This window comes from Embiotoca jacksoni, unplaced genomic scaffold, assembly GCF_022577435.1.
Source record: "Embiotoca jacksoni isolate LCO1_2020_lvr unplaced genomic scaffold, fEmbJac1.0.p SCAF_36, whole genome shotgun sequence".
NCBI classification, from domain to species: domain Eukaryota; kingdom Metazoa; phylum Chordata; class Actinopteri; family Embiotocidae; genus Embiotoca; species Embiotoca jacksoni.
This window is the reverse complement of record NW_027185388.1, coordinates 1,190,851-1,216,486: the sequence shown is the minus strand read 5'-3', so window position 1 is coordinate 1,216,486 and position 25,636 is coordinate 1,190,851. Positions and strand designations below refer to the sequence as shown.

The 25,636-nt window shown below is 42.0% G+C and overlaps 2 protein-coding genes across 3 annotated transcripts in view; one reads left to right on the top strand and one right to left on the bottom strand.

Moving 5' to 3' along the window:
* cryba1l2 (crystallin, beta A1, like 2) overlaps positions 1-25,636 on the top strand; it is a 35,125-nt gene that overhangs the window by 3,674 nt on the left and 5,815 nt on the right. The window contains exon 2 of one of the 2 annotated variants that reach the window (XM_069165918.1): positions 10,625-10,735. The exons of the other annotated variant lie outside the window; for it this stretch is intronic. Within the exon in view, the coding sequence (XP_069022019.1) occupies positions 10,669-10,735 (67 nt within the window). The 5' untranslated portion in view covers positions 10,625-10,668. The remainder of the gene's footprint in view (positions 1-10,624; positions 10,736-25,636) is intronic. 2 annotated transcript variants of the gene reach the window in all.
* On the bottom strand, positions 17,532-24,462 carry crybb1l2 (crystallin, beta B1, like 2). Its single transcript, XM_069165917.1, has 7 exons — positions 24,403-24,462; positions 23,441-23,579; positions 20,979-21,079; positions 20,443-20,561; positions 19,290-19,422; positions 19,040-19,182; positions 17,532-17,765 (listed from the first exon to the last, which is right to left on the bottom strand). Exons 1-7 carry the CDS (start codon positions 24,406-24,408, stop codon positions 17,594-17,596), a joined length of 813 nt encoding a protein of 270 aa, XP_069022018.1. The 5' UTR covers positions 24,409-24,462; the 3' UTR covers positions 17,532-17,593.

The following is a 25,636-nucleotide window of genomic DNA, read 5'->3' as shown; positions in this document are numbered from 1 at the left end:
TTCCATTTTGACCTCGAACCTTTTTGCTGCCAATCCAGCAGATCACCTTTTTCAAATTATCGGACGCTCCTTGTCCCAAAACCAAAATTTTCCAACAATTGTCTTTTGGTGTTTGGATTTGCTACTAAGGCCTTTTTCAGACTGCCAGCCCAAATTGTTTTTTGTTTTTTTTGTCCAATCCAGATTGTATCCGAATAGATTTTTGTAAGTCTGAACATCAAAAAAACACAAGAAATCAGATCCAAACCACATTTGGAGGTGATTTGAAATGCGATTTCAATTTTGATTTCTATAGATGCGTCTCCCGGATGGATTTCTTGCATCATTTGCAATGCGACACATGGTGACAACCTAATTTTCAGAAAGACAGAGTGAGCAGAATCGACGCTACCGCTATCAGAGTGCTATCAGAGTGCTGTCAGAGTGCTATCAGAGTGCTATCAGAGTGCTGTCAGAGTGCTATCAGAGTGCTGTCAGAGTGCTAGCAGCGAGTGTAGATTTTGGTGATGACAACAGTCCACGGACAGAAGCTGAAATAAACTGTCTGCTGCTACTTCTTTGCCAGCAGTTTTCGCGTTGGAAAGCCGCGTTATCAGCGCAGCTGCGTGTGCGTCGTTACTACAGCAACCCACGCAGACAGGTTGGAGACATCTGGACACACCGAAGCTGATTCGTATGTCCTGAAGATCTGATTTGAGAAACAAATCCGATTTGCCTGCCGTCTAAAAAAAAAGAAGCTTAAATCAATTATAGCAACGTCGATAGCTGCTCATTGATATGCTGGCGTTTGAATATCGGAAGTTCCCCCGATATCCGAAGAAGGTGATCTCTTCCTGCTGAATACACTCTGCCTCATTTCGATTGTCTTTATTAAAAAGGTGTCGACTCGTTAAGCCGACTCATAACGAAGGACGACTTCTAACATGCTTCTTCTTTACGGGAAGCTTATTCATAAGAGTGTGTTGTGTGTACATTGAGTGTAGTCGTAGGCCCGCAGTAACGAAGGAGGTATGAGACCAGACAGGAGGATGTGAGCACACACTCTGTGCTGGTTACAATAGACGGCGTGGTGTGCATGTGAAACAAAGACAAACCCCAGGACGTGTACCTCCTCGAGGTGACTCAACATATTGTCTTGTAGCAAACTAACACTTTGCTCATCTGCACGTTTCGTCCGTCGTCTCGCGCACATCCACCGAGGCACCAGCGTCTCTCAGCGTCCGTCCGATAGTCACAGACAAAGACGCTCGTGCTTTTCTTCCCCGTCTCGCTCGCCTCGCCTCTCCTACATCATTTCTCTCTTTGTCTTCCAATGCTCCCTCCCTTTCTTTTTTTTTTGTGATTATGCTGGCGTCTTTCTTTTTTTTTTCTTGGTGCCTTGGCGTCACTACTTCCGCTTAACCATAAACTGCTGCTGTCATTCCACACACACTGGCACACAGTCTGCAAGACAATGGCTGCTGGAGTGGTGTGTAATTAGTTTGTTATTCTTATAAGACAACTGTTTTTTGGGGATTTTTTTGGGGGGGTGGGGGTTTCTAAAGTGCCAGATGGCCATTTAAGGAGAACATCCTCACCTCTTGTTTTCATTTTGACCATTTTTAGAGTTTGTACTTAATCAATCTGTACTTAAATGTAAGTATAGTATGATGTTTTTCATAATTTTAAAGGGGAAAAACTTGCTCACAAATACATGAAATCATGCTGATTCTCTTAATAACGCATGATCATCGAAATAATATACTTTTAACTAATTTTGTATTCGCTGTTTCTCCTCCTCAGTGCAGGTACTCGGTCTACTAAAGCAGATCTCTAATGTGTTCTGTGGCCCTGAAGAAGGTCACATAACCCTAATAATGTGAGCGTGGGTTAATCTAGGTTTGGGCTTGGAAACATTTTAGCACAAAGACCATTTGATAGTTTAAATATACTTTGGCATTTATTGGCATTATAAAAAAAAAAGTAGAGTTTAGTGTCATTGAAGTTTGACCCAAGTGAGTAAAACTCAGTATTGCACAAATGCTTGACTCGATAAACTGTATATAAAAGCTGACGTGGCTTTCGGGTCTGAAAAATGAGGCCAATGTGGAAGTGCCATAACTTGCAATACCACCGAGTACCACCTGGGGGGGTCGGCTCTAAAAAGGCTCTAGCGACGTAGACTCCCATTCAACTATGGTTATATACTGTTAATGGTTATATACAGTCTGTGGTTATATACTGTTAATGGTTATATACAGTCTGTGGTTATGTACTGTTAATGGTTATATACAGTCTATGGGTATGTACTCTTAATGGTTATATACAGTCTATGGGTATGTACTCTTAATGGTTATATACAGTCTACGGATATATACTCTTAATGGTTATACACAGTTTGAGGTTATATACTGTTAATGTTTAAATACTCTTCATGGTTATACACAGTAGTTTACTGAATGGCTGAACTATGCTTTGTTTGGTCAGTAGAACTTCCTCCCGTCTCATTTTGATCATCATAAGAACACTTGTATAACACTCAGCCATACGTGTTTCCATGCGTTCAGATCAATATTGTTCACTCTCCCTCCTCTTCCTCTTCCTCCTCCTCCATCTCCATCCTTCTGTCTCTCTCTCACTCGCTCACTCACAAGGTCCATTTCTCTTCAAAGCCGATCTGCTCAGTGTCCACTCACTGCTTCCTCTTCGCAATCACCAAAAAACATAAAAGCATTTTCCAGACACTATTGATCTACATATCCCTCACTTGCTTTATGAGATGTACAAGTCACAAAACAATTTCATCTAAGAGCATGTAAGACTGAAGAAAAGTGATATTTTTCCACACTTGTACACAGACAGGTGCATGAAATGTTAAATATCTTCTACATGGTCAACAATGTTTACTAAATAATCATGTTATAATGCAGCAGCCACCATCTCATCTCATTAATTCAATTCAATTTCATTTATGTATCTGTATCTTTATCTATCTTTGTATCTATAGATAAATATAAATATATATGCCACAAAAATCGTAAGGTCAAGACTTAACGACATATAAATAAAGTGTCAAGCACGTGTCAAGAACATAAACCTCCCAGCATGCATCATGTTTTATTTCTACTCCCGCATTTATAATGGTGCTGAGTTATTCCCATCTGTGATTTCCTAAAGAGCAACATATGTAAGTTTTTTTTAAGGATGTTTTTATTATTAATTGCTATATTATGCACCTCATGTTTAGTTGCTGAGTAACTCTGTTTGATATATATATTTGTAAAGTGTTTTTACAGTTTGTGCTTCAGCCATACGGCTCATAGACCATTATGGCCACAGAGAGGAAATTAAGGCAGCGCCGTTTTAATTTAATCTTGGAATGATTCTTGCGCAGAGAATTTTTTTTTTTTTTTACCGCAGAGGATTTGGTGCAGCGACAACAAACACATTCCCCATCTCCTTGTCGTGTTGAATTTGTGCTTTATCCCCTGGGAGAGGGCGATATACTAATCCTGTATTTGATCCTGCACCGAGGACAGATAGAAATTATCCAGGGAACACATTCTGTGCCGAGTGAAACAGCAAAATTATTCGTTCTTTCCTCTGATGTGTAGCAGTGTTTTATTTGCTTCAGCATCCTTTCTGGTCAGTTAAATTCACTGAAGCTTTACTGCTGTAATTGCATCCCTGCAAAAGAAGAAAAGGTAGAAAAACTTTGACTCACAGATAAAAGATTTTCTCACTTTTCTCATGTTTTATTTCACATAATCATCATCTTCCAAACAGTAACTCTGTTTGCTTCCCCTGTGTCTGCACATATGTTTTCTTATTAACACTGTTCTGCAGGTGTAAGGTCTTTTCTTTTTTTTTCTTTTATCGATCGTGTGAAAATGTTCTCTCTCCTTCAGGGTGCCAGGTTCTCTTCTTTCATGTGTCTCTTTCAATTACTTTTAATTAAAGACACCTTTTTTATGTTCCATAATAACACCACCGAATCAGTTATGCAGCGACTGCTCGTCAGGAACAAAAGGTACGCAGGTAGGCAGCAGTACTGGGATAAGACAAGTCAGGACAGACCACCAGACAGTCAGGGACAAAAAGCACATTTTAACATTTTAATTTTAAAAGAAGCATGTAGACTGACGTCAGTGATGTGACGCACGGAGACCGACGATAACCTCAACACTCGAATCCCGGCAACCAGTGAAGGGATGTCAAAGTGCTCAAAAACAGAAAACAGAACATCTCGATAATCAAGTCTTGACAAAGAGTGTTACAGGAAACATTTGGCCATATTTGAAAGTTGAAGCAGTTTCACATTTAATTTGGGAGTTTAGTGAGGATTTGGGGGGTTTGGGGGGCAGCCATCCTCTATCTCTGTCTTCTAGTTATTTAATTTCAGGAGTCTGAATTGCTGCCTTTTCTTCTGTAGATATAGTAAATATCCTATTTTGCAGTGACAGTTTTGTGATTGAAAAGAATGATTTGAATGAGTGGCACTGCTTTTTTTTTTTTTTTGTGCCTCGGTTTGAAAACAAGATATGAAGTGCAGCTCAGGTCCCCAGCGGGGACGAAACGGAGAATATTGCAGTAATGTGACTTGTTGTGTCTCCCAGTGGGACACCTCATTTAACTTTGATGAAAAAACATTGTTTGTGAAAGAATGTTTTTGTTATTCATCATCATGTCTCTGTCTTATCCGATGTCCCCAGCTCATGAGGCCACTATGTCCTCCTGAACTCCTGATTTCTGTTACGGCTATAGATGGAGACGGTCCAAGGTTCTTAGATTAACTATAAATTTCAAGCATGAGGCCGGCACCTCTCCTTATCCAGGAATCCAGAGCATTCTGGGGGACAATTTTAACCAGATCGAGGAGGGTATTAACTCAAAGATGGATTGACCCCTTTACAGTTATCTGTCTCTCCACGATCGAGTTCAGTCAATAGGCATTTGTCAACGAGTTGAGTCTCTGCCACATAAATACGAGATGAAACAATTTATTGACAAGTTTGTGACACTTGAATGGAGAGTCAGACTCGGACTCCATCGATGACGTGATTGCAGTCAGTGCGGATCCAAGCAGATGTTCTGCAGGAGGACGTCTTGAGTCCTGAATCAACCTGGTGGTAGATGGAGCTGGAGTTCCTGCGAGACAAACGAGAGGGTCAGTGAGGAAATAGCACTTTGTTCGAATGGTCTGAGACGTCATAGAGAACCTGACCCGTGCTGTGATTGGATAAATGGGATGAGTGGGAAGGCAGGAGGAGAGGAAACATACGACGAGGAGTTCTCCAAACCTTTTTTTCCTCTGAGAGCTACTTTAACCTTGAAAGTGCACTGCCGGATATTCTAACACTCATTCACGTAGTTGAGCTCCACCAAACCAGCTGAATGAGCTTCTCTTTATGTGAAAAATAACAAATTGATACATATTTAACCGTATTTAACCTTTAGAGCTCCTGGGTGGAGACACCTGAACCTGGCTTCGTCTCACCATTGAGCTGCAGTAAACTTCATTATTTTGCCGCCTCTTTACTGCAAATCTATGACTTCCATCAAAATTGTAATATATAAAACAACAACAATGAAAAAGAAAAACTCCGTAGCATTGAACAACAAATCAGCTGCAATAAAAACCTGATACTGAGGCAACCAGTTACTGATTAATCATTGAAAATAACAAGTTTACTCATCGCTTTACTTTCATTACTCGGCAAACAAACTGCTTTTCACAGGACTTTTAAAAGCTCCACGCAGATAAAGAGAAAAAACATTCTGTAAGTTTAAAGTGATACTTGATCATCAGCATCCAGCAGAATCACTCCCGTCCTCACAGTGATGAAATCACACATCCAACTCTGACACTGAAAAGCAGCTGATGACTGAATGCCGGCTGCGAAGTACATCATGCAAACTAGAACATTTTATCACCTCAGACAACAGAGTGATGTTCACCTCCATCAAAATCCTGCTGACACACAAACCGTGCCAAAACATGTCAAAGTAACAGTGTTGATGTTATTAGTGACTGTAATTATTGAATTTCAGGCAGTAATCCTGCACTCAACACACATTTCCATGCCATCGGTATACATTTTTATTTGTATTTTGCACATAGTGACTGATTCACCCTCCTGTTTGGACTTGTGCTGTCGTGTCACACCGCCGCAGGTAGAAGAAGCGCTGACAACTGACAAAACAGCAGCAGCTTCTTTTCTTTCTTTTTTTTTTGCCTCTGACAGCACTGTCATCTGAAAAGTTAACATCAGCTCTGTACATCACCAAGACTGCCAAATATAAACACAGGTGTTCATATCTGAGCTGTGAGGCAACGTAAGCAAAGTGCAGGTACCGTAGGTGAAGAAAAATAACTTCTTACCTTCAGTTTCCACAGCTACAAACGGAGAGAAGTTCAGCATACTTCGACAAGACAAGGTCAAAATCTAGTATATGTCGGCGCCGTGCTGTTTATTTTCTTCAAGGAGCATCAGCGGTAGTCACGGGTGCAAGTGTCTGAAAGGAGTTCAGAGTCGAGCTGTTGCTCCTCCGCCTGGAGAGGAGCTAATCGAGGTGGTTTGGGCGCCTGATTAGGATGACTGACAGTCAGCTGAGACGTGACCCTGAGGTCCGCCGCAGAGATTATATCTCCCAGTTGGCCCGAGAGCAGCTCGGGATCCTCTCGGACGAGCTGGAGGAAGTTGCAGGGACGTCTGGGTTCGCTGCTTTTCCTCATTGCTCCGAGTGTTTAAGACGATGAAATGAGTTGGGCTTTCACATTCGGACTGGATACAGGAAATCACTACAGCGGTGTTGCTGCAGTCATTTTGGGGCTTTCTGCCAGTTACTGACTCAGTGGCAGACATTTGTGTTCCCTGGCCCCAAGGTCACGGTCCATAAATGTCATTGATACGGCTACAGGCGGAGACAATCTAGTGCTCCGAGGTCTGAGGGACAATTTTAACCAGACCTGGGAGGGGAGGAACTCAGATGAAGACGTACTGTCTGACTTTCATATATTTCATTGATAGTGGCCTCCAGAATCTACCAGTAGTTTTGTTGGCCCTATTATTCTATATTTGGAACGATTCTTTGGTCTCACGACAGTCAAACCGGGTGATAATTGATCGAACTTGAGGTGACAGAGGAATAAAACAGATCATTTAAAAGCGAATTGAAGTGTAGCAGTCAGCATGATTGTAACTTTGTCAGTTTCAGAGTTAGAAACTTTTGATAGCTGCAGCTCTTTAAATCCAGCATTGAAAAAAACAGTTGCAGGAAAAGGTCTAAAATTCAAATTTTTTTTTTGTCCTTAAAATATATTAACTCCTAATCTTAGCCTACAGACTCAAAAAATCATTTAAAATCAGAACTGATTCGATTGATTCGGGGATTAACACATATAATCCAGTCAATTTCAGTTTTGATGGATTTTCGTTCACTTTTAGCTCCATTAAAGTTTGAATTACATGACGGCACACGTGCACACCTTACAGGACACACGCCTCACATCCTATTTTTTATGGTTATTACAGATACTGCCCATTATCTCCCAGTACTCAGGAACCAGACGCTTTCATTAGGAACTGTGACAACCGCTGGCAGACAGCATTCAAATCCCTGCAGTGCCACCACACTGCCTAGAAATGGACTCGAGAAAAAAAGGTCCACAAACTATTAATGGATTGTTTTTTCAGTTCATTCCTGCAGTCCACTCTTCCATCTCTCTCCTTCATATGCTCACCCCTACAGTCATCAGGGCCCCCTCACCTCTCTCCTTGCATCCGTCTGTTCCCCTTTCATCTGTTATTTTTAACCCTCAGGCATGCCTCATGCATGACGCAGATGGGCGCGCAACCCAGACTCGGTGCACCGGAGAGAGAAAAAGGCCTGGGCTGAGGCGGAGAGACAGTGACTGATATGAGAGGAAAACAGGCAGCCACAGGGGGTCTTGTTAAGGAGACAAAGTGGGAGAGAGATTGAGTTCGAGACTGTGGGCAGGGGGGGTCGGTGGTGGTGAAATTGATGAGAGAGAGAGAAAGAGGCAAAAATTTTGTCATCCATCATTTAAAGCACAACTCGCAGACAGGTGGATTTTCTTAATACTTTTCACCTGCACACATCAGTGAAGATTCAGCACCTGCCCGCCAGCTGCAGCTTTTCACCTCCCGCTGTGGTGCAAACCAGACCAAAAAAACAACCAAATAAACCCACAATCAGCACTGTGTTATTCTTCCCTCGTCCTCTTTACCCCGTCTCTCTTCCTGAAAGCTCAAACACACCCACTCGTTTGTCAGAGCAGAAAGAAGAGGAGTTGCAGATCAATCTTACATCACTCATCAGTCAGAGACTTTTCATGGAGGGACTGAATGAGCATCAGCGCCACATGACGCACGCCAACTGTCAGGTTGAAGGATTTGTGCGCCTGCGTGTGAAGAGGAGCACAAATACGTGGAAAATCTGTGTGTGAATGGTTCATCTGAGTGGCCGTGCAACAGAAAATAGAGGAAACGAAAAGTTTGTCCTCCATATGGATGGACACCTTCCCCCCCACCCCTCCCTCCAACACCCAATCTCCCCCCCCCCCACCACCACCACCACCACCAATTACAAGTTAATATTACTCGTAATTGGACAATGAGACCAAAAAAAAATGTCCGTGCACTCCTACTCAACATACGTGTTCAAGCTGCTCCCAAAACTTTTACATCACCATTCCTGCAACGTAACAATGGCAGCATCGCAATTACTGCCAATTGTAATGATTAATAAGGAGCTGCACGTAGGACTATATTATTCACTTATTGCTATAAAAATTGGTGCTGATGACACACGCTAGAATGCAGGCAGGAATCTGTTACTGTGCGAGCGATAAACATAGCAGAGTCATTGGCTTGTTGGATTTATTACCACTGCCTCTTAACTCTAACTGCTTCTCAGCAGTCTTAATGAGTTTAGTCAGAGTGCAGTCAGTCACAGTCAGTGGGAAGGAAAGACTACGACAACCTCGGTACGGAGGACCGAATGTGACTGAGAAATAAATGAATGGGTAGATACACAAAAGGGAAAAATAGAAGCTAATAAATAGATGTTAAAATGAAATGGAAAAATGTTAATAATTGAACAAATAGATGTTTATTTGAGAATTTTTGCAAAACTAACAAAATAAGTCAAATAAAAATTTAAAAAAAGGATTATTGGATAACATTAAAAAAAAAAATCATTTATACAGGTGTAATCATTTAATTTCATATTATTAACACTTTTCATAATATTAAATAACTGTACAGATTGTTACAGATTACTTTAAAAATGCATGAAATCGTTTACTGTGTTTTCGATTGCTGTTTTAAGTAACAACTGCCAAGATTGTCATTTAAATCATCAACCAACGATGACGTCACCCGTTGGTTCGTGAACGGTTGTTACGAGGCTTTGACTTCAGATATCGGCCGGCGCCATCTTGCTAGTTCGGAGCGGTTAACTTGGAATTCGCCTGGCTCCACTCGCCTATTGATCGCTGCCAGTTTTTGCTCTAATTATAGTCTGAAATGTTTGTTTACAGGAAAGGTAGCACGGCCGCTATGAAGGCCGGACCCCTCAGCAACAAGTGGGGGTGGCCAAGTGCGATGATATCGAAGTCGAGATGACCAGAGCCGAAGCAACAATAATGTCTGAAGCGTTTTTTTTAAGTCTGAAATGGTCATTTGGGAAAAAAATATACAGTCAATGCTGATTGGTTAAAGGCTGTTCCAGCATTTTCAAAATCAACCCATCATAAACACCCATCATAATGCAAACGACTGGAAACGATTCCCAGTGGGCGTGGTCATACCCATAAACACAGCCAGGGAATTTGGGTCAGGTAATACCAGACTAACTTAAAAAGACTTTTAATTCAATCACACGTCGTCAACTTTGAATTACGATGATTTTTCCACCAATCACAGACCCTGTGTAGCCTGAGAGGTGTAATCTGGGCCCTGAGCTTGCAAACTGCATGTTAAACGTATTACTGTGAGCAAACCTCTTACAGTGTAACATCGTTTTTATCGCTCTTAAAGCTTTACTTGTAGGTTTTTTAGTGCCGAATATTTTAAATTATGTCCTTGCTCTCGGGCCAAGTTTAATTTTGATCTTATTAATGGTAACAATATCTACTTTTCACTTAACACATTAATAACGTTAATGCTCATGGAGAACCGTCCTTGAGGTCTCAAAACAATCAAGCGAGGACAAATTAGACACGTGGATTTGTCCTCGCTAATTAATATTTTTGGTCACTTTTCATTGTAATAATTGTTTTATTTATTTTTTTATTACGTGATAAATCACTTCAAAAAAACTTCTTTCCAAAGAAGTAAATAGAAGTTAACTACTATTTTGTATTTCACTTTCACAATTTCTTTTTCCAATTAAGTGACGTTTGGTTCTGCATAAAGCAGCTTGTTAACTGCACGTGACTGTAGCTGTGATGATTTCATTAAATCACTCAGAAAACATTTTCTTTGCATTACCTCCAATTAAAACCACAAATCCCCTTCAGACATCCGAAGTGAAGACGCTGATGTGAAACTTCCCCTCTTCTTCTGAGAAGGAAAATCAATGTGTTGTTACAGAAACCATTTATTCTTTACACTGCCAGGTCAGTATCGAGGTGACCTCACATCCCCTGGGTGAAGCGGTGTGATGGGGGAACTGACAAAGCGGGCGCGAGCACACATCGGATCATCTTCATCAGCTTCCGATAAATTTGGTGAGTCCTTATCACCGGTGAGGGACCACCTGTCGGAGCAGCAGACACTCGGCGAGCTTAAATCCCCAAATGGAGGAAAAGTATAGGTTTGCAATTAAATGTGTGAATGTGGAGGTTGTGTGTGTGTGTGTGTGTGTGTGTGTGTGTGTGTGTGTGTTAGTCCACTAGAGGATACAGAGTCAGTTTTTTGCCTCCTGTAGACGTGAAAATTACACGCATGTATGTGTGTTTGTGTTTATATACTCGTCTTTCTTCCTTCTCTCTCTCCCTCTCTCTCTCTCTCTCTCTCTCTCTCTCTCTCTCTCTCTCTCTCTCTGTCCATTATTTAGCAGTGCTTTACTTCAAGGAAACATTAAGCCCTCATAAGCTATCCCATAATGCCCTGCTGCTGAAACAGTCCCAATCCACAGAATGACATCAGAGGCAGGGCTGGAAAGAGGAGTAGCTGCAGTGTGTGTGTGTGTGTGTGTGTGTGTGTGTGTGTGAGTGTGAGTGTGTGAGTGTGAGTGTGAGAGAAAAAAGCTGGTGTGTGCTCATCTCTGCTCTGCTCACATATGAATGAACCTCCATACATGTGTGTATTTGTGTGCGTGTGTGCGTGTGCGTGTGTGCGTGTGCGTGTGTGTGTGTGTGTGTGTGTGTGTGCGTGTGCATGTGCGCGTGCGTGCGTGCGTGTCAGTCTGACGTCAATACTCCTCCGATCCTTATTTAGCTTCATAGTTAGGAAGGCTCACAGGACCCTGTAGGAGTCTTATCTCCGTCTATATATAGAGGCAAACTAGAAGTGGGAGCCCCGTGTGACAGGTGAAGTGTTCCTCTGCATCTTCAGTTTGAACGGGAGGAGACGATGGCCGAGCTGAGAGTTTAATTTCTGGAGAGGGGAAACTGTTCTGGCAGAACTGGGTTTAACCGCCGTTTTTCAGATCCTATTTTAAGTAGGAGGGATGAATAAATAATGAGGAAAGTGCTGAAATGGAGCATCTTCACCGAAACCTTTTACCTCTGCTTCAACAACTAAAGTAAATACATATTTCCTTAAGAGCACAATAAAGTCAAATGACTTAAGTAGAATACGCGGTAAGGCAATCGGGTCATCTTTAAGTGACAACTGGAAGACCTCTTCCTATTTTTTTTTTTTTGCTATTTCTGGTACTTTGTCCACCTACATCCTTGTTGTCATGACGGTCTGCTGCAGCTGCATCCACCGTAACCTCGAGATCTCAATCCATCCAGATATGCCACGGCTTACAATAAGAGTATGCAGCTGTCATACGTTTTAATGAGGTTTTAATTTGTTGTCCGTATCTATAAGCTGACTGTGGAGAGCAGCAGTTGGAGGGGAGGAGCCGTAGTTGAAACCTTTTATCCATCCAGTCTAGTATCAGGCTTTAGAGTGTAATACGACCGTTAGTCCACCAGAGGATTTGAATTTGTGAGGAAGCAAAAAGTCTTGACTTAAGTACTTTAAGTATTGAATGTGTGCTGAGTAGCTTGGATGACGTATTTCAATTATTTATGAGGATCTTTTCCCGATCTTTTTCAAAGTGTAACCTCATGTGTTTTTTGGTGCTTAAAGTTTAGGCACCTTAGTTTTCACGCCCAGATGATGCAGAGCGTGACACCGACCCGGCGCGGTAGTATGATTACTATCGTTGTGGGCGGCTGATGGTAGAACGGGTTGCCCACTGTATTGTAAGGTTGGCGGTTCGACCCCTGGTTCTTCCTGTCCACATGCTGAAGTGTCCTCGAGCAAGACACTGACCCTGAATTGCTCTGCACCGTCGGTGTGTTAATGAGAAAACAGAGTAAAGTGCTTTGCGACCTTGAAGGTGGTGAAGCGCTGTATAAGTGTAGACCATTTATTATTGTTATTATGTATTACACGCTTGGCATTGGTAGCACATTGCGTACACCATCATGGCAGCACAACTTCATTTCATAGTACTGCAGAGATATGTTACAGTTAGCGGTTCTCCAAATTTCAGTTTTGCTTCTCCGAAAGCTTGTTTGAAGTTTGAACACTACAGTACCAGCGAGCTCTCTTTATTACGGCAAAGCAGCCTGCCGGAGTAAATCCTGGTTCTATCGAGTGCAGGAGGCTTTGCTGTTGCGAGTGGGCCAAAAACACAACATCACTGGTAAATTCTTCCAACACTGACCCAGAATCCGTCAGAGAACTCATTCAAAATGCAGAATCTATTAATTATTAACTGGAGTCTGCAACACATCGACTCCAGCTTGTTTCTAGATGCAGGTTTGGGAGTCACAGTGAACCTCCCCCCGAAGAATATCTTCATACCTTGATAAGTCGCTGGAGTAACAAAAAAAAGTAGTATAACCAGTATTTAATCTTGGGTAGTGGAGACTTTTTTTTTTTTTTTTTAGGTATAACATGAAAAGAAGTTATACAAAGGTAATGATTTGGTATGTCAGACGTTGCCTTGATTTTATAGGAAGCACCAACCCTTCACTACTTTCCAACAAGATCAAATAAGATTTACAGCAGTTTTCTTTGGTCCAAACAAGCGAGTTCGCCTGATGCAGAGTAAAAAATAAACAGCAGCACGTAATCCTGCGAAGTTTTCTAACCTCCTCCAGTCTGCAGCAGAATGTAAACAATCACACTATTCATTTCTTCACATATTGTCCTGGCAGGATCTGAGAGTCGAGTTGGATAATTGCGGGAAGAATAAAAAAACAAAAAAAACTCTTCCCTCATTCTTTTCGACAGTTAGGTTATTGCCGTCGTAACTTCGACCCTCCGAAGACAGAAAGCCATGAAAAATTCGATATCAGTCTGTTTGGTCAAAAGTAAATTTGGCTGAAATTAGCTGGACTTTGGACACAAGACCTGGTTGAAAATCAGCTAAATCCAAATTACCAAAGCTCGCAGAGCAGCTCCGTCGTGGTGCATCTTTTCAACAATGTCATGCACTTTTAACGTGAAAGCCCACTCTTTGCATCGTTCACGCGCAGCAGGAGCAGTCTCAGAACTTATTGATCCACCCTCATGTCACGTAATTTACTTAACCTACATTGCTTAAAGGAAATTCGCAGACTTTTGCTTTCTCACGAACGTGAACACTTGGCTGCCAGGTAAAAGATCTTTGATCTTTCCATCCAACCACATCCTCACTTTCTCTTCGTGTACTTATTCACATGACTTTCTACAACCCCTGGTCAAACAAGTGTGTAGTTATCACGCCGACATAACGTGACATTGACACGCTTTGACGTGATCCTGGGTTTCAACAAGTATGAGAGAAAAACAACCGCATGAACGTCTGCAAACAACAGCTGTGTATTTTCATTCACACGCAGCACAAGATTGTTAGCTAATATATATTCTTATCATTGTCTGTCTGACACACTAGTCGGTCACAACTGAACACCAAAGACTTCTAAAGGTTGTGTTGCAGAGGCTTTGTGTTATATTACATCAGACTTTGCAGGTGTTTGAGTCGTAACATCTTCCTGTAAGTTTAATCACTAAAAGATCCCGAACAGTATTTCATTAATTTGATAGAAAGTTGAATAAAAACTACTTCTTGCGCTGCAGGGAACGAATCCCTGGGATAAATAGACAACATCACACTGCTTCCATCAACTGTGAGAATAAGCGTATTATTGTGCTACCTTAAATATTTTCTCACTGGAGTGGATCCTTTTGTCAGCAGTGTCAACACATGATCTTTTGTTGTCATTGAATAAATGGAAAGTGCAGGGACTGGTGAATAGGTTGGAGAGGGGGTAACAGACTAATGGAGGGTCTTGGTGAATTCTATTTATATCATCCATCATTTCTGGGCCAACAATGATTGAATAAAACTCTAATGTAATTTACGGAAACTTGCCTCATTATATTTGCAATATTTGGATCACTCTCAGCCGTTTAAAAGCCCTGTGCTATAAAAGCCTAACCTTCACTGACGTCAGTGATCATTGCCATTTTAAACCACACGGCACAGAGAGAATATGCATATTACATTATGACTGATGGGGTTTGGTATTTTTTAATATTTGATGAGCCTTCAGAGAAAAGCTTTGTATGATTGATCACATTTTATTAAAAAAAAAAGGAGAAAAAAACCAAAGTGTGAATGCTAAAACGTGACGCTGACGTTCGCAGACCACACCGGCATCAACCTTCTCTATAATAAGAAAGAAATAAGTAATGCATGGAATCGTTCTCTGTAGAAAGATGTGTGGTTTCAGAAAGAGTGCTGTGGCAGCAGAGATGACATGCTTTCTCTTTTTTTTTCTTTTCACAGAATAACATTGGTGATCCAAATTGTTTTTCATCACTGCAAATCCAATCTGTGCCTCTCCTGGACATATTATGTGGAGTGAATACAGTGTGGGTGGACAGAGATTGCAAATTACCTCAAGATGTTCTCGAAAATTAACAAATCTATCAAGCCGGTCTATTCATCAAGTTTTTTTTAAGTTTATAAAGTCGACATAAAGTGAATTTTGTATTTGAGAAGAAGATGACACGTAAGACTTTTTCGTTTTCAGCATCACGCTGGCAGGAAGTTGGACTGAAATATGAATCTATTGTGTAATTCCAGCTACTTACATACATTTAGAATGAAGAACAACAGAACAACCCGTGAGTCTCATCATGTCGCTGTTTTGTTCTGCCCAGATTCATTCGTCGCTGGGTGCCTTTCAGAAGCAAAGCGGCCTCCAACTTTAACCAGATCAGTCAGGTTTTTTTTATTTATTCTTTTCGTTACATCGCCTGAATGTTTGACCTTCATTGTGCTGAATGGTAAATGCGTGAAGTTTCACACTATAGGACTGTTTTCCTGTTCCTGCTTGCAGCTCACACAAGTGTGATGTAGAAAATGTGACACTGATTTCTCCTATAGATGCCTCTTTCCCTTTAACCTTTTCGATGAACAACTTTTGCTCACCAATAGATTCAGAATTTTTTCATGACAAATATTTAGATTGAGCCTTGCTCCACCTGCCTGTTGGTCACAGTTGTAGTCTTTGCTGTGGTTCAGCCACTCGAAAGGGCGCACCAATCAGTGACCAGTGGGGGTTAGTCATCGTTGAATTCCTCGGACCAGGATCGGCCTCCAAACCACCCGTGATGTCACAAATCCTGCTCGCAGGTTCACGCCCTTAAAGACAGATTATAGGTGAGCTCAGAAAAACTTTTGACTTTTAAGCAGATTGACTTGAAACCAGCCTTCTCGTGTCAAACTCTTCACATTCTTTACTTTGCATAGTATTCAATAGAGTTTAGTGTAATATTTCAAAAGAGGAACGTGTGGACCGTCTGTGGCAAAGAGTTGTGGAAGCATTCAGACTTTAATCTCTTTCCATCTCCAGTTTAAACAAAATATACTCCAATATCAATTTAGCCTTCCTCTTGTTGTACTCTCAATGCCATGTAGAGTCCATGAACTCCACGCGTTTTTCTTTCTTGGTAATACCTTGTGCTGATGTTATATTTTAGGGCTCTTTTCTATGTTCTATTGTTGTTGGTTTGGGTTTTTGTAAAGCGCACTGGGACCATGTTCCACAGTGATTTTACACTACAAATAAACTGAATTGAATGGCACCAAAATGCATCTCAACCACCGATAGGTGGTTAGACAATTCAGCTGTGATATACCAGCAGCAGCTAATTATATCTGAAAATATGACTTTAAAGTGAACCGATGGCATAATTCAACTTTCGTAACTTTTTGGCCACTTGGGGCAGCAGAAACAAGCTGGCAAGGGCAACACCCATCTACTACACAGTGCTCTCCATTAGTTAACTATATAGTATATATTATATAGTGAGAAGCAAATGCATGAACAAGGGAGTGATTTTGGATACAGTCTTAACGTATTATCACCTTTAACAGGTATTATTGCTTGCAACTCGGTTGTGGAAAATATTGGCCTCTTTTGTCATTATAGAAACCCTTTTATTCACCTGCTAAAGGATGCTTTAAAGATCCGTAGAGCTGAGAGGAAGTCGATCATTTTCCGGAGTTTGTCACCAAACACTTAGCAGTTTTCTCCATCGTTAATTCAAAAAGATATTGATTGTAGCAGCTTTAAGTTGAAGATCTGACATGAAATAATCATTACTGATGGAAGTTGTTGTTAATGTGTTGTAGGCAAACGGGCCATCTAAGTTTATGATCCTAAGGGCCCTCTTTGTCTCCATGCATTTTAGTCACCAGATCCGGTAAATAAGACGTCATTTCAAGTGGATTCAAGATTCATGAGATGCTTTATTTGGGGTTCAGGGTTGAAGTGGCTGCAGGATCTGAGCACAGAGAACTCGCCATCTTTTTGTCCTGCTGTGGCTTTTCTTCTGTCTCAGTTCCAACATCACACAAACAAAACACTAATCCACTCTGGTGCCGCGCTCAGTCAGGCTCTAATGGGCTGAGTGAGGGCTGACGTTGGTGGGATGTGGAAGAGAGAAGTGTGTGAGGGGGAGGGAGGGAGGGGAAGGGAGCAGAGAGAGAGAGAGAGAGAGAGAGAGAGGAAAGTGGGGAGCCAGGAGATGACGAACAGAGACAGCAAGAGAGGAAGAACAAAAATGGAGAGAGTGTTTATTATCAGATGCAGTCCCGGCGGTTCGTGTAATTACCCTCCTCAACTTTGTAGAACTTTTCATTGGTCACTAGATTATAACTAAAATTAACAACCTACTGTACTCCCTCCATCCTGAGCTCAAACCGCCGAGAGACTTTTGGGACGGAGGGCGAGATATTAGATCCTCTCCCTCCTCCTCCTCTCCTTCTTTGCCTTCCCTCCTCCTCCACCTCCCTCTCCATCTCTGCGCCCGCCCTCGGCCTCTGCCTCTCCTCCAGTCCTTCTCTTCCTCGCCCTCGTCGGGTTTCACTTGGAGGACATGGTGTAGCAGCCGTGTGGGTGCCACTGCATGTCGCGGATGCGCCTAATAGACTGCATCTGGGGGCAGCGGGCGCCGAACTCGTTGAAATGCCTGAATTCGCCCTTCTCCAGCAGGTACTGGCTGCCGCGGTAGCCGGGGAACTGGTAACCGACCCAGCTGGGGAGGCAAAGAGGGGAAGGATAGAGAGTAAATAGAAGAAGGATTACAAAGGTTGCAAAGGGAAATAAATTCAAGATAGAAAATATATTCAGGCGAGGATGAGACACAAGATGGAAAGATGAGCAACAGAAAAAGTGATAAATGTGAAAGAAAGATGCTGCAGAGACAGACGGAGAGAAATCAGGGAGGATAAACATCTAACAGATCAGGGCATCGATCTGTTTATCAGGCTGTCGGGCACGAAAACCACAGGGCAGCCTGTCTTCCAGCTGTTTGTTTCTGACAGCAGGGAGCACTGCAAATGAAGTAACTACAGCAGATAGGGAACAGTGTCTGCAGCCCGCCACACCTCTGTGAGCACAAACACAGACACCGAGCTGCTGACGTTCATGACACCCTCAGACAGCTGCTGATGAAAAAAACAAAAGTGAAAAAGGCTCTATTTCTGAACTCACTCCCAGACAGACCAGGGCTCGGCTCATCTGTAATTATGTTGCTGATGCCGTCGGTTTGAGAATGACGTCACAGATGTGAAAGCTGTCTGACACATGCAGCAGCACACGGAGCTGGACTGAGCAGAGTTTAGTGTTTGTAGCCAGCCCTGCTGAAAAATGTATGATTTGCCGACTAGAAGCTGCAAATAGAGTTACAGCTTCACAGCCAGACATAAAAAAAACAAAAACAACCCACAGAGGCAGGTTGTTTTTACTTTTAAATGTAGCCTACATTTTGAGGCAAAATACTTTTTAGCTTTCTTTTAATGAGGATCTGCATTTCAGGCAAAAATGCTTTTGTAGTATTCCCTTGGAGCTAGTTAACTATTATTCGAAGAACGCCCCTTCGTTACTGCATGTACACACACACACAGATTCATTGACACCATTAACTTCACTTACTTGCACGTCTAAGGCTAATTGATATGTTACACCTCGTTCATTAAAGCTGCAAAACAACATGAGGCGTAGAACTTTTCTAAAAGTTGAGTTTAATGGGGTGCCGGCCTTAGAAAGAATGCTGACAGCGGGACTTCTTGGAGTTATAGTGGTACTTCACCCAAACCAAGAAGTAGTCTGGCCCCCAACCAAAACGTGTCTTTATCTCAGTTTAACCGAGTAATTAAAGTAACTAATCCCTGTTTGTTTCATCCAAACAGGATATAACATTTACCCTCCGGACTCATCTAAATCTCGGTAAAAAAGCAACTTAGCAACTTTGTATTTCCAAAAGTGTTGTAACTTTAAAAAAGGCAAGAAAAATGGCGTAATACTCACGTTCCACAGCTGACCATGATGCTGCCCACCCTGTCGGTGAAGCCGTAGGAAAACAGGCTGGGAACGTCATCGTCCATGATCTCCATCTTGCGACCCTTGAACTCTCCAACCTCATACAGGCAGATCTTGTGCTTCTCGGGATCCTGCAAAGAAAAGAAGGAAGGCAATGAGAACAGAGAGAAGATGAAGGGGAAAGTGAGGCGAATAAGCGGGTACACTTCGAGCTGAGTGGGTAGAAAATAGGTTTTACCATGCGGACGGGCCTGAAGGACAGCAGGTAGTCGTTCTTCTGGCAGTTGCTCCAGGAGTCCCAGCGGGGGTACTCGCCCTTCTCCAGGATGAACATCTCACCACAGAAGTTCATCTGCTCAAAACCCACGAAGCTGAGGGAAGGAAAACAGCCGTGAGGAAGGCATTCATTGACTTTCATGCAGAGTACTTGACAGCAAACTCATTATCCAACTATTTTCACTAAGTGATGTAGGATCCAGTGTTTTTTAGACTTCACTCTGGAGGATTAACGTCAAGATATCTCAGCCTCTGTCGCTTCTACTCTGAAGATTCTTGTGTAAATGTCTCTTGCGATTTCCAGCACTAAATAAGTGGATATTTGTCACCTTTAATGCTTTAAGAAATAATTTGACACCGATCTGTCTACTCATTTGCTACCCTCGGTCTGCCTGGCTTAAGTTTTCTCTGTAATTCTAGCAAGTGGAAACCTATCGGGGTTAAAAAAAAAAAAATGAAGCCAACACAAAAGTGCCAAAAACTGCAGTTCTTCAAAGTTAGACAAAGTTAGATACAAACAGTTGTAGAAGTGCGAGCAAATAGTTGAAGTCGGTGCAAGAACAAGACTGAAAGTAATTCACCAAGAGCAAAGACATCGTTGCCAACAGGGTTTTTTTCGTTTGTGCGTTTTGATATACGTCATATGGTGATCAATGCTGATTGGTTAAAGGCTGCTCCAATAGATTCAAAATGTCCACAGCCAGTGGGATGTAACCACCGGAAACAATCCTCAACGATGCCTGCAGACCAATGTTTTCATGCATCATTATCTCCTTACTTCTTAAGTTCCTTGATTCTTATTCGACCGCATTGTTACATGATATGAACTGTGACGTTCCCTGCGATACCCCTGATCCCAGCCACTGCTCTCTGCCGCTCTGTTGTATTTGTACTTTGGGAACTGAAGATCACTCCACTGCTGCACTCTCTGCAAAAATCACCCGAGGATAAAAGCATCGAAATGCCTAAAATGCAAAAGTGTGAAATGTGACATAATGGTGAGGTACAACTGTGAAATCACCTACTGTTCGCTCCGAGGAGTGTGGGCGCCGGATACAATGTGCTTCCCCGTGTGGGTGTGTGTGCGTGTCGCGGCGCATTATTCGGCTACTTACGGCCCACAGTCGACGCGCAGGGAGCGCACCCTGTCCATTCCCTTGTCGCACACGTTCATGCACTCGTTAGTGATCTCGATGCAGCGGCCCTGGAAGTTCTCCTGGTCGTACACGCACATCTGAAAACGTTTGGGGTTGGGGAAAGAGAGCGAGACAGGAGGTCATCGAGGGGGGTTTTTAAAAGTCGAGGGGCGACACTTGAGATCAGAAATGAGACGTGGGGAGTTAAGACAGAGAAGAAAAAAAAACTGTAAGAGGGGGGATTAAGATGAAGCTCCTGTGTTGTTATGACAGCTATCGCCACACCGATTTAACACAGAAGCCTCAGACGGTATTTTTCTGTCAGTTGTGGTTGTCGACCACCCCCTCACAGAGCTATAAGAACCAGAAGGTCGTCATGGGCATCAGCCCAGCAGGTAAACTGATAGACCAGCGTGAGGCCAGCTGCTTCACACCGAGCGGAAAAGACGGCCTGATATAAATAGAGATGTAGATTTGTGATGTTTTGGTCTTTTTTGTTGTAGTGTGTACTGCACCTTGTAGGACATCATGCCCATCTCAGACATCTTGTTCTGACCCGCCTTCCCGTCAGTCTGGGAAGCAGACTTGGATTTCTCTCCTCCGGCGGACATAATGACTGAGATGAAGAGAAGAACAGTTGTTATTGTTGTCTTTTCCTCTCACATAAAAGGACAGTACAAAAAAAATATTGTGCTGATGAAGGGGTTAAATATTTTTCTTCCACTTGTTTAAAGGCTTTTCCAGTGATTGCTAATGTTTTCTCAACTTCCTCAAAGTATCTCAAATAATATGCCGATGCAATTTGAATTGTACCAAATCATTCTGCTTCAACAGCTTAGTGTACTTTAATTTAATTTGAAGCCTTAAAATGTTAATGATCTGATTATGTAAATTGTATAAATTGACTTGCTTGCTTAACAATAATCAAGTTGAATTACAAATTATCCCAAATTTAAATGAGCAATATCTGAAATTATTAGCAAAAATAACAGATTTTTTTTTTTTAAGCAATAGCTGTAACATAAAAAAAAAATTCAAAACATTTTACTTCACCATAGCGTTGCTTTTCATCAAAATGCAGGAAAAAAATTAAGCTGAAAAATAATAACAAATGCTGGGACATAAAAAAAAAAAAAAAAAAGTGACATCCAATCAATGAAGGTCCTACTACACTCTCCCCATTAAATATTTTGATTACCTTCACTTAAACAAAAAGAAAAAAAACACCTTCAGTACTTTGTCTATTGTCTCTAATAAACCCGCATTCAGTTCAAACTTTACCACATTTCACTCATTTATACCAGAAAATGTTTTCATTTTTTCAAGTTCAATGAAAAACCATCAAAACAAGCAAAGAACTCCTCAGTACAAAATCAAACAAAATTTATTCTACGTACCGACGTTCCTGTTTGGCAACTCACCAAAAAAGTTTCTTTTTTTTAATACGTGTGTAGATATAAACAGATTTCCTTTAGAGCCTGAACCTGAATCTAAAATTTGCTGTTTTACTGCTTCAGATTCCATAAAAATGTCAAAATCTAAACATTTGTTTCCGCAGAATAAACTCAAATGTTTATTCTAAAGAGGTCACGTGCATTTCTGTCCACTGCTGGATTTTTACAGAAGAAATGCACATTTTACAAACAATTTCTATTAACTATAACTCCCAGATTGTCCCTAATTGTCAGGTATCTCATTATTCTTGCCTCTCTGCCTCCCTTCTTTCCTTTTCTTTGCGGTATGATGTTTGTCCACTGTCTTACCTGTGTGCAGTGTGTGCGTAAAAGGAGTAGACTCAGGGCTGAGACTGGTAGTCTGCGCTGGGCCCCTCGTCGCTTTTATATGCTGGCGCCCACAGCGGGGGGATTATAGACACAGAAACAAACTCGCTGAGCTCACAGCCCCCACAGAATAGAAATACCCCCATCATCAAAGAGAGAGAGAGACAGAGGACGTGGGTGAAAGAGGAGGAGAATATGAGGAAGAAAATATGACAGACTGGAAATTCATTTGGTCTGAGAGTACTCAATGAAGGACAAAAAAAACAACTTCATAAGAACTTAATCGGTGACGTGACAGGTTGGAGACATTCAAGACTTTAAAACTACCACCGAACCCCCAAAAGCAAAATCACAATGATGAAAGCCAGGCTGACCAGGTTCACATTCAAGAGCGCCGGGATAAACATTAACCGGAAAAGCAATAAGCTGTGAGAAGCAATAACCTGGCTGTGCCGGCACCTCTGGGTGAGCGAAGAGTGTTCGTGGACAATCATCTAAATCTCTCTCTTCATCGCAGCAAGAGAGCGCTATTAAATTAAAGCCCGCCACTTTGTTTATTTTTATTTTTGTATTCCTTACGTGGGCGAGTACGATATCGTAATGGGGCGTTAACTGCTAAAGTAAAAATCCACGAGGTGCCTCTTTGTAAGTGTTCCCGAGGGATCGAGAAAAGTGAAGCGGGTGCGAACAGGCGAAGTCGCGTGTGTCACGTGACATCGAGGCTTCAGATGACGGACACGGGAGGAAGGACGCGGCTCCAGCTGTGCGCCAGATGAGATCCCGCTCATCGAGGAAATCAATGGTTCGGCTTCATCAATTCTCCAATTTGAATTTTATTCATAAGCCTCCTGCTCAAGTGAGCATCCGCGAAAGGTCGGTAGAGGAGGGAGGGAGTGAAGGAGTGACTCACACACTTGACTTTTGGCTGCAGTAGAGTCGCATCAATGAAGAAACACAAGGGGAAGCGGCCAATGGTGAAACAGAAGCGAGCACCCTGGGGACACGTCTCTCCTTCAGATATCACAGATATGCGTTCTCACTGAGGTCCTCTGCTCAAAAATGAACTCATTGACGGGATTCAGTCAAAATCCCACCATCCATATGGACTTTTGATTTATTGACATATTAGCCACCACACAGTGCTGGAGCTGTTAGCACGGGTGCCCCAAAAACAAGAAGGCCCTGGGTTCACACACCGGGGACATTTCCAGGCGGAGTTTGCATGTTTTTCCTCTTCCCGTGTGGGTTTTCGGGTGATCCGGTTTCCTCCCACCGTCCAAAGTTGACTAGCGACCTGACAAGCGACCTTGGATAGGCTCCGGCCTCCCCGTGACCCTGTACGGGATAAAGCACAGGATTCACATATTAGTATCTTGACATCCATTATGTCTCAATTCCAATACGGCTGCAAAAAGTAGTTCATATTATTGGGAATAGACCACCGACTGTATATAAGTATACCACCGACGTAGCTTCCGGCTCTAAAAGATATGGAAGTGCTTTACTATGCAATACCACCGAGTGCCACTAGAGGTCGGTTCCAAAAAAAACCTCCATAGACTCCCATTCAAGTATAGTCTCATAATGTTGTTAGCTAAAGTCACTCCTTCCTATTAGTGTAATGGCAGTCCATCTGAAAATAATCCGTCATTAATTAAAAAAATAATCTAAAACAGCTGTGTTTGGTGGTGGTGGGGGAGCGGGGGGGGGGGGGTTGGTGGTAATAGACCAAGTGACTGTTGGCAGTTGTGACTTTGTGTTCTTTGATGTGGCCACTGTCTTTGTGTTGAAATGTGTGTGTGTGTGTGTGTGTGTGTGTGTGTGTGTGTGTGTGTGTGTGTGTGCGTGTATGTGTGTTTTTTTTCATGTGTGCCAGCCTCCTCCTATATTGTCTAGATGATTGCCAAGGACTAAGGGGTCAGATGATGCAGAGGTGGATATGTCGCCGTGGTAACCGTGGCCTATATTGCCTTACAGATTGACACTCAATTAAAAAAAACAGCAACAACAAAAAAAACCAGTCATAATTAAATTGTTGTTTTTCTTTGTGATGTTTTTTTTTTATTAGTTTTGTTTTAATTTCTCTCGTTGTTTTCCATCTTATAAGAACACGGGGCTGCTCCATTTCTGCTATACTATCATATTAATTACCAGTTACCGTCATTAATTGAATTTCCTCCACTTTTGGACGCCAGCATTGAACCAGGCTCCCCCGGATGTTCTCTCCAAATCCTCCTCATTCTCTGCCTATAGCCCCGGCCATTGTGTCGCTATACGATGGCACTGCTGACCTACACGAATAGACCACAAACAGCCCCGCATTCATCGCGCAGCACCTCTGTGGCTGCGCTGTATATGATCTGCTGAGTCGACAGGCCGCATAGGGTTACAAAGAGAGAGAGGGGGGGGGGGAGGGGGAGGGAGAGGGACCGAGAGAGGGAGAGGGGGAGAAAGATAGGGAGCGATGAGGATCCCCGGGGCGCGCGCGCGCGCGCGCACGAATCGGGGTTTTTTTGTTTTCCGCACAAACACGAGCGCAGGAACCTTCCGGACCTCACCTGCGTTCAGATGGTCACAAGTTAGCCAGTGAAATACAGGAAGTCTTTTTCTTACTTTTCAAAATAAAAGCCCTTCCTACACGAGTCATGTTAAGTAGGTTAGGTAGTTACTTTATTAATCCCCGAGGGGAAATGTTGTCACTACAGCAGCATACAGGAAGCAATAAGATAATAATAGAATAATAGAAAGCAATAAAATAGCAGTAAAAATGTTAAATATAAAATATAAAATGCACAGTATATACAGTACAGTATATATATCTATATATATTATATACAAACAACCAAGAACACAGACAACAGTGTTATTGCAAGTATGATTTCATTATTAATTCTTTTCAGTGTTCATTAACCTGCCGATGATTGTGTCAGATATTTGATTATTTGTTTTGCCTATTAAAATGTTACACATGAATGAAAACATCCGCTGTTGCTAAAATCTCAAGAGTTTTAAAGGCGATTACTTCAAAGATAGATTGTTGAAGGAGACAAATGTTTTTTTGCCATAAAAAAAATTACTTAGTTTAGTCAATCAAATTTTCTAATTCAGAAATGTATCATTTAGCCTAAATGATTACAAGGCTAATCATTTCAAAAGCCTAAACTAAGCAGGAGGAAGTGGAATAGTACAGAAAAGTATTTATTAAACAATCGTGTGCGTGAGGTTGCATTTCTGTAGCTGTAACAAGCGGAGCTAAAAAAAAATTAAGTAGTTCAGATAAACTCTTCATCACTGAGCCATTGATTCAATTTTGTAACTTAAAAACGCACATAAAATCTAATGAAATAAATAAATAATGAATGAATAAAGAAATTTCCCCTCGGGGATTAATA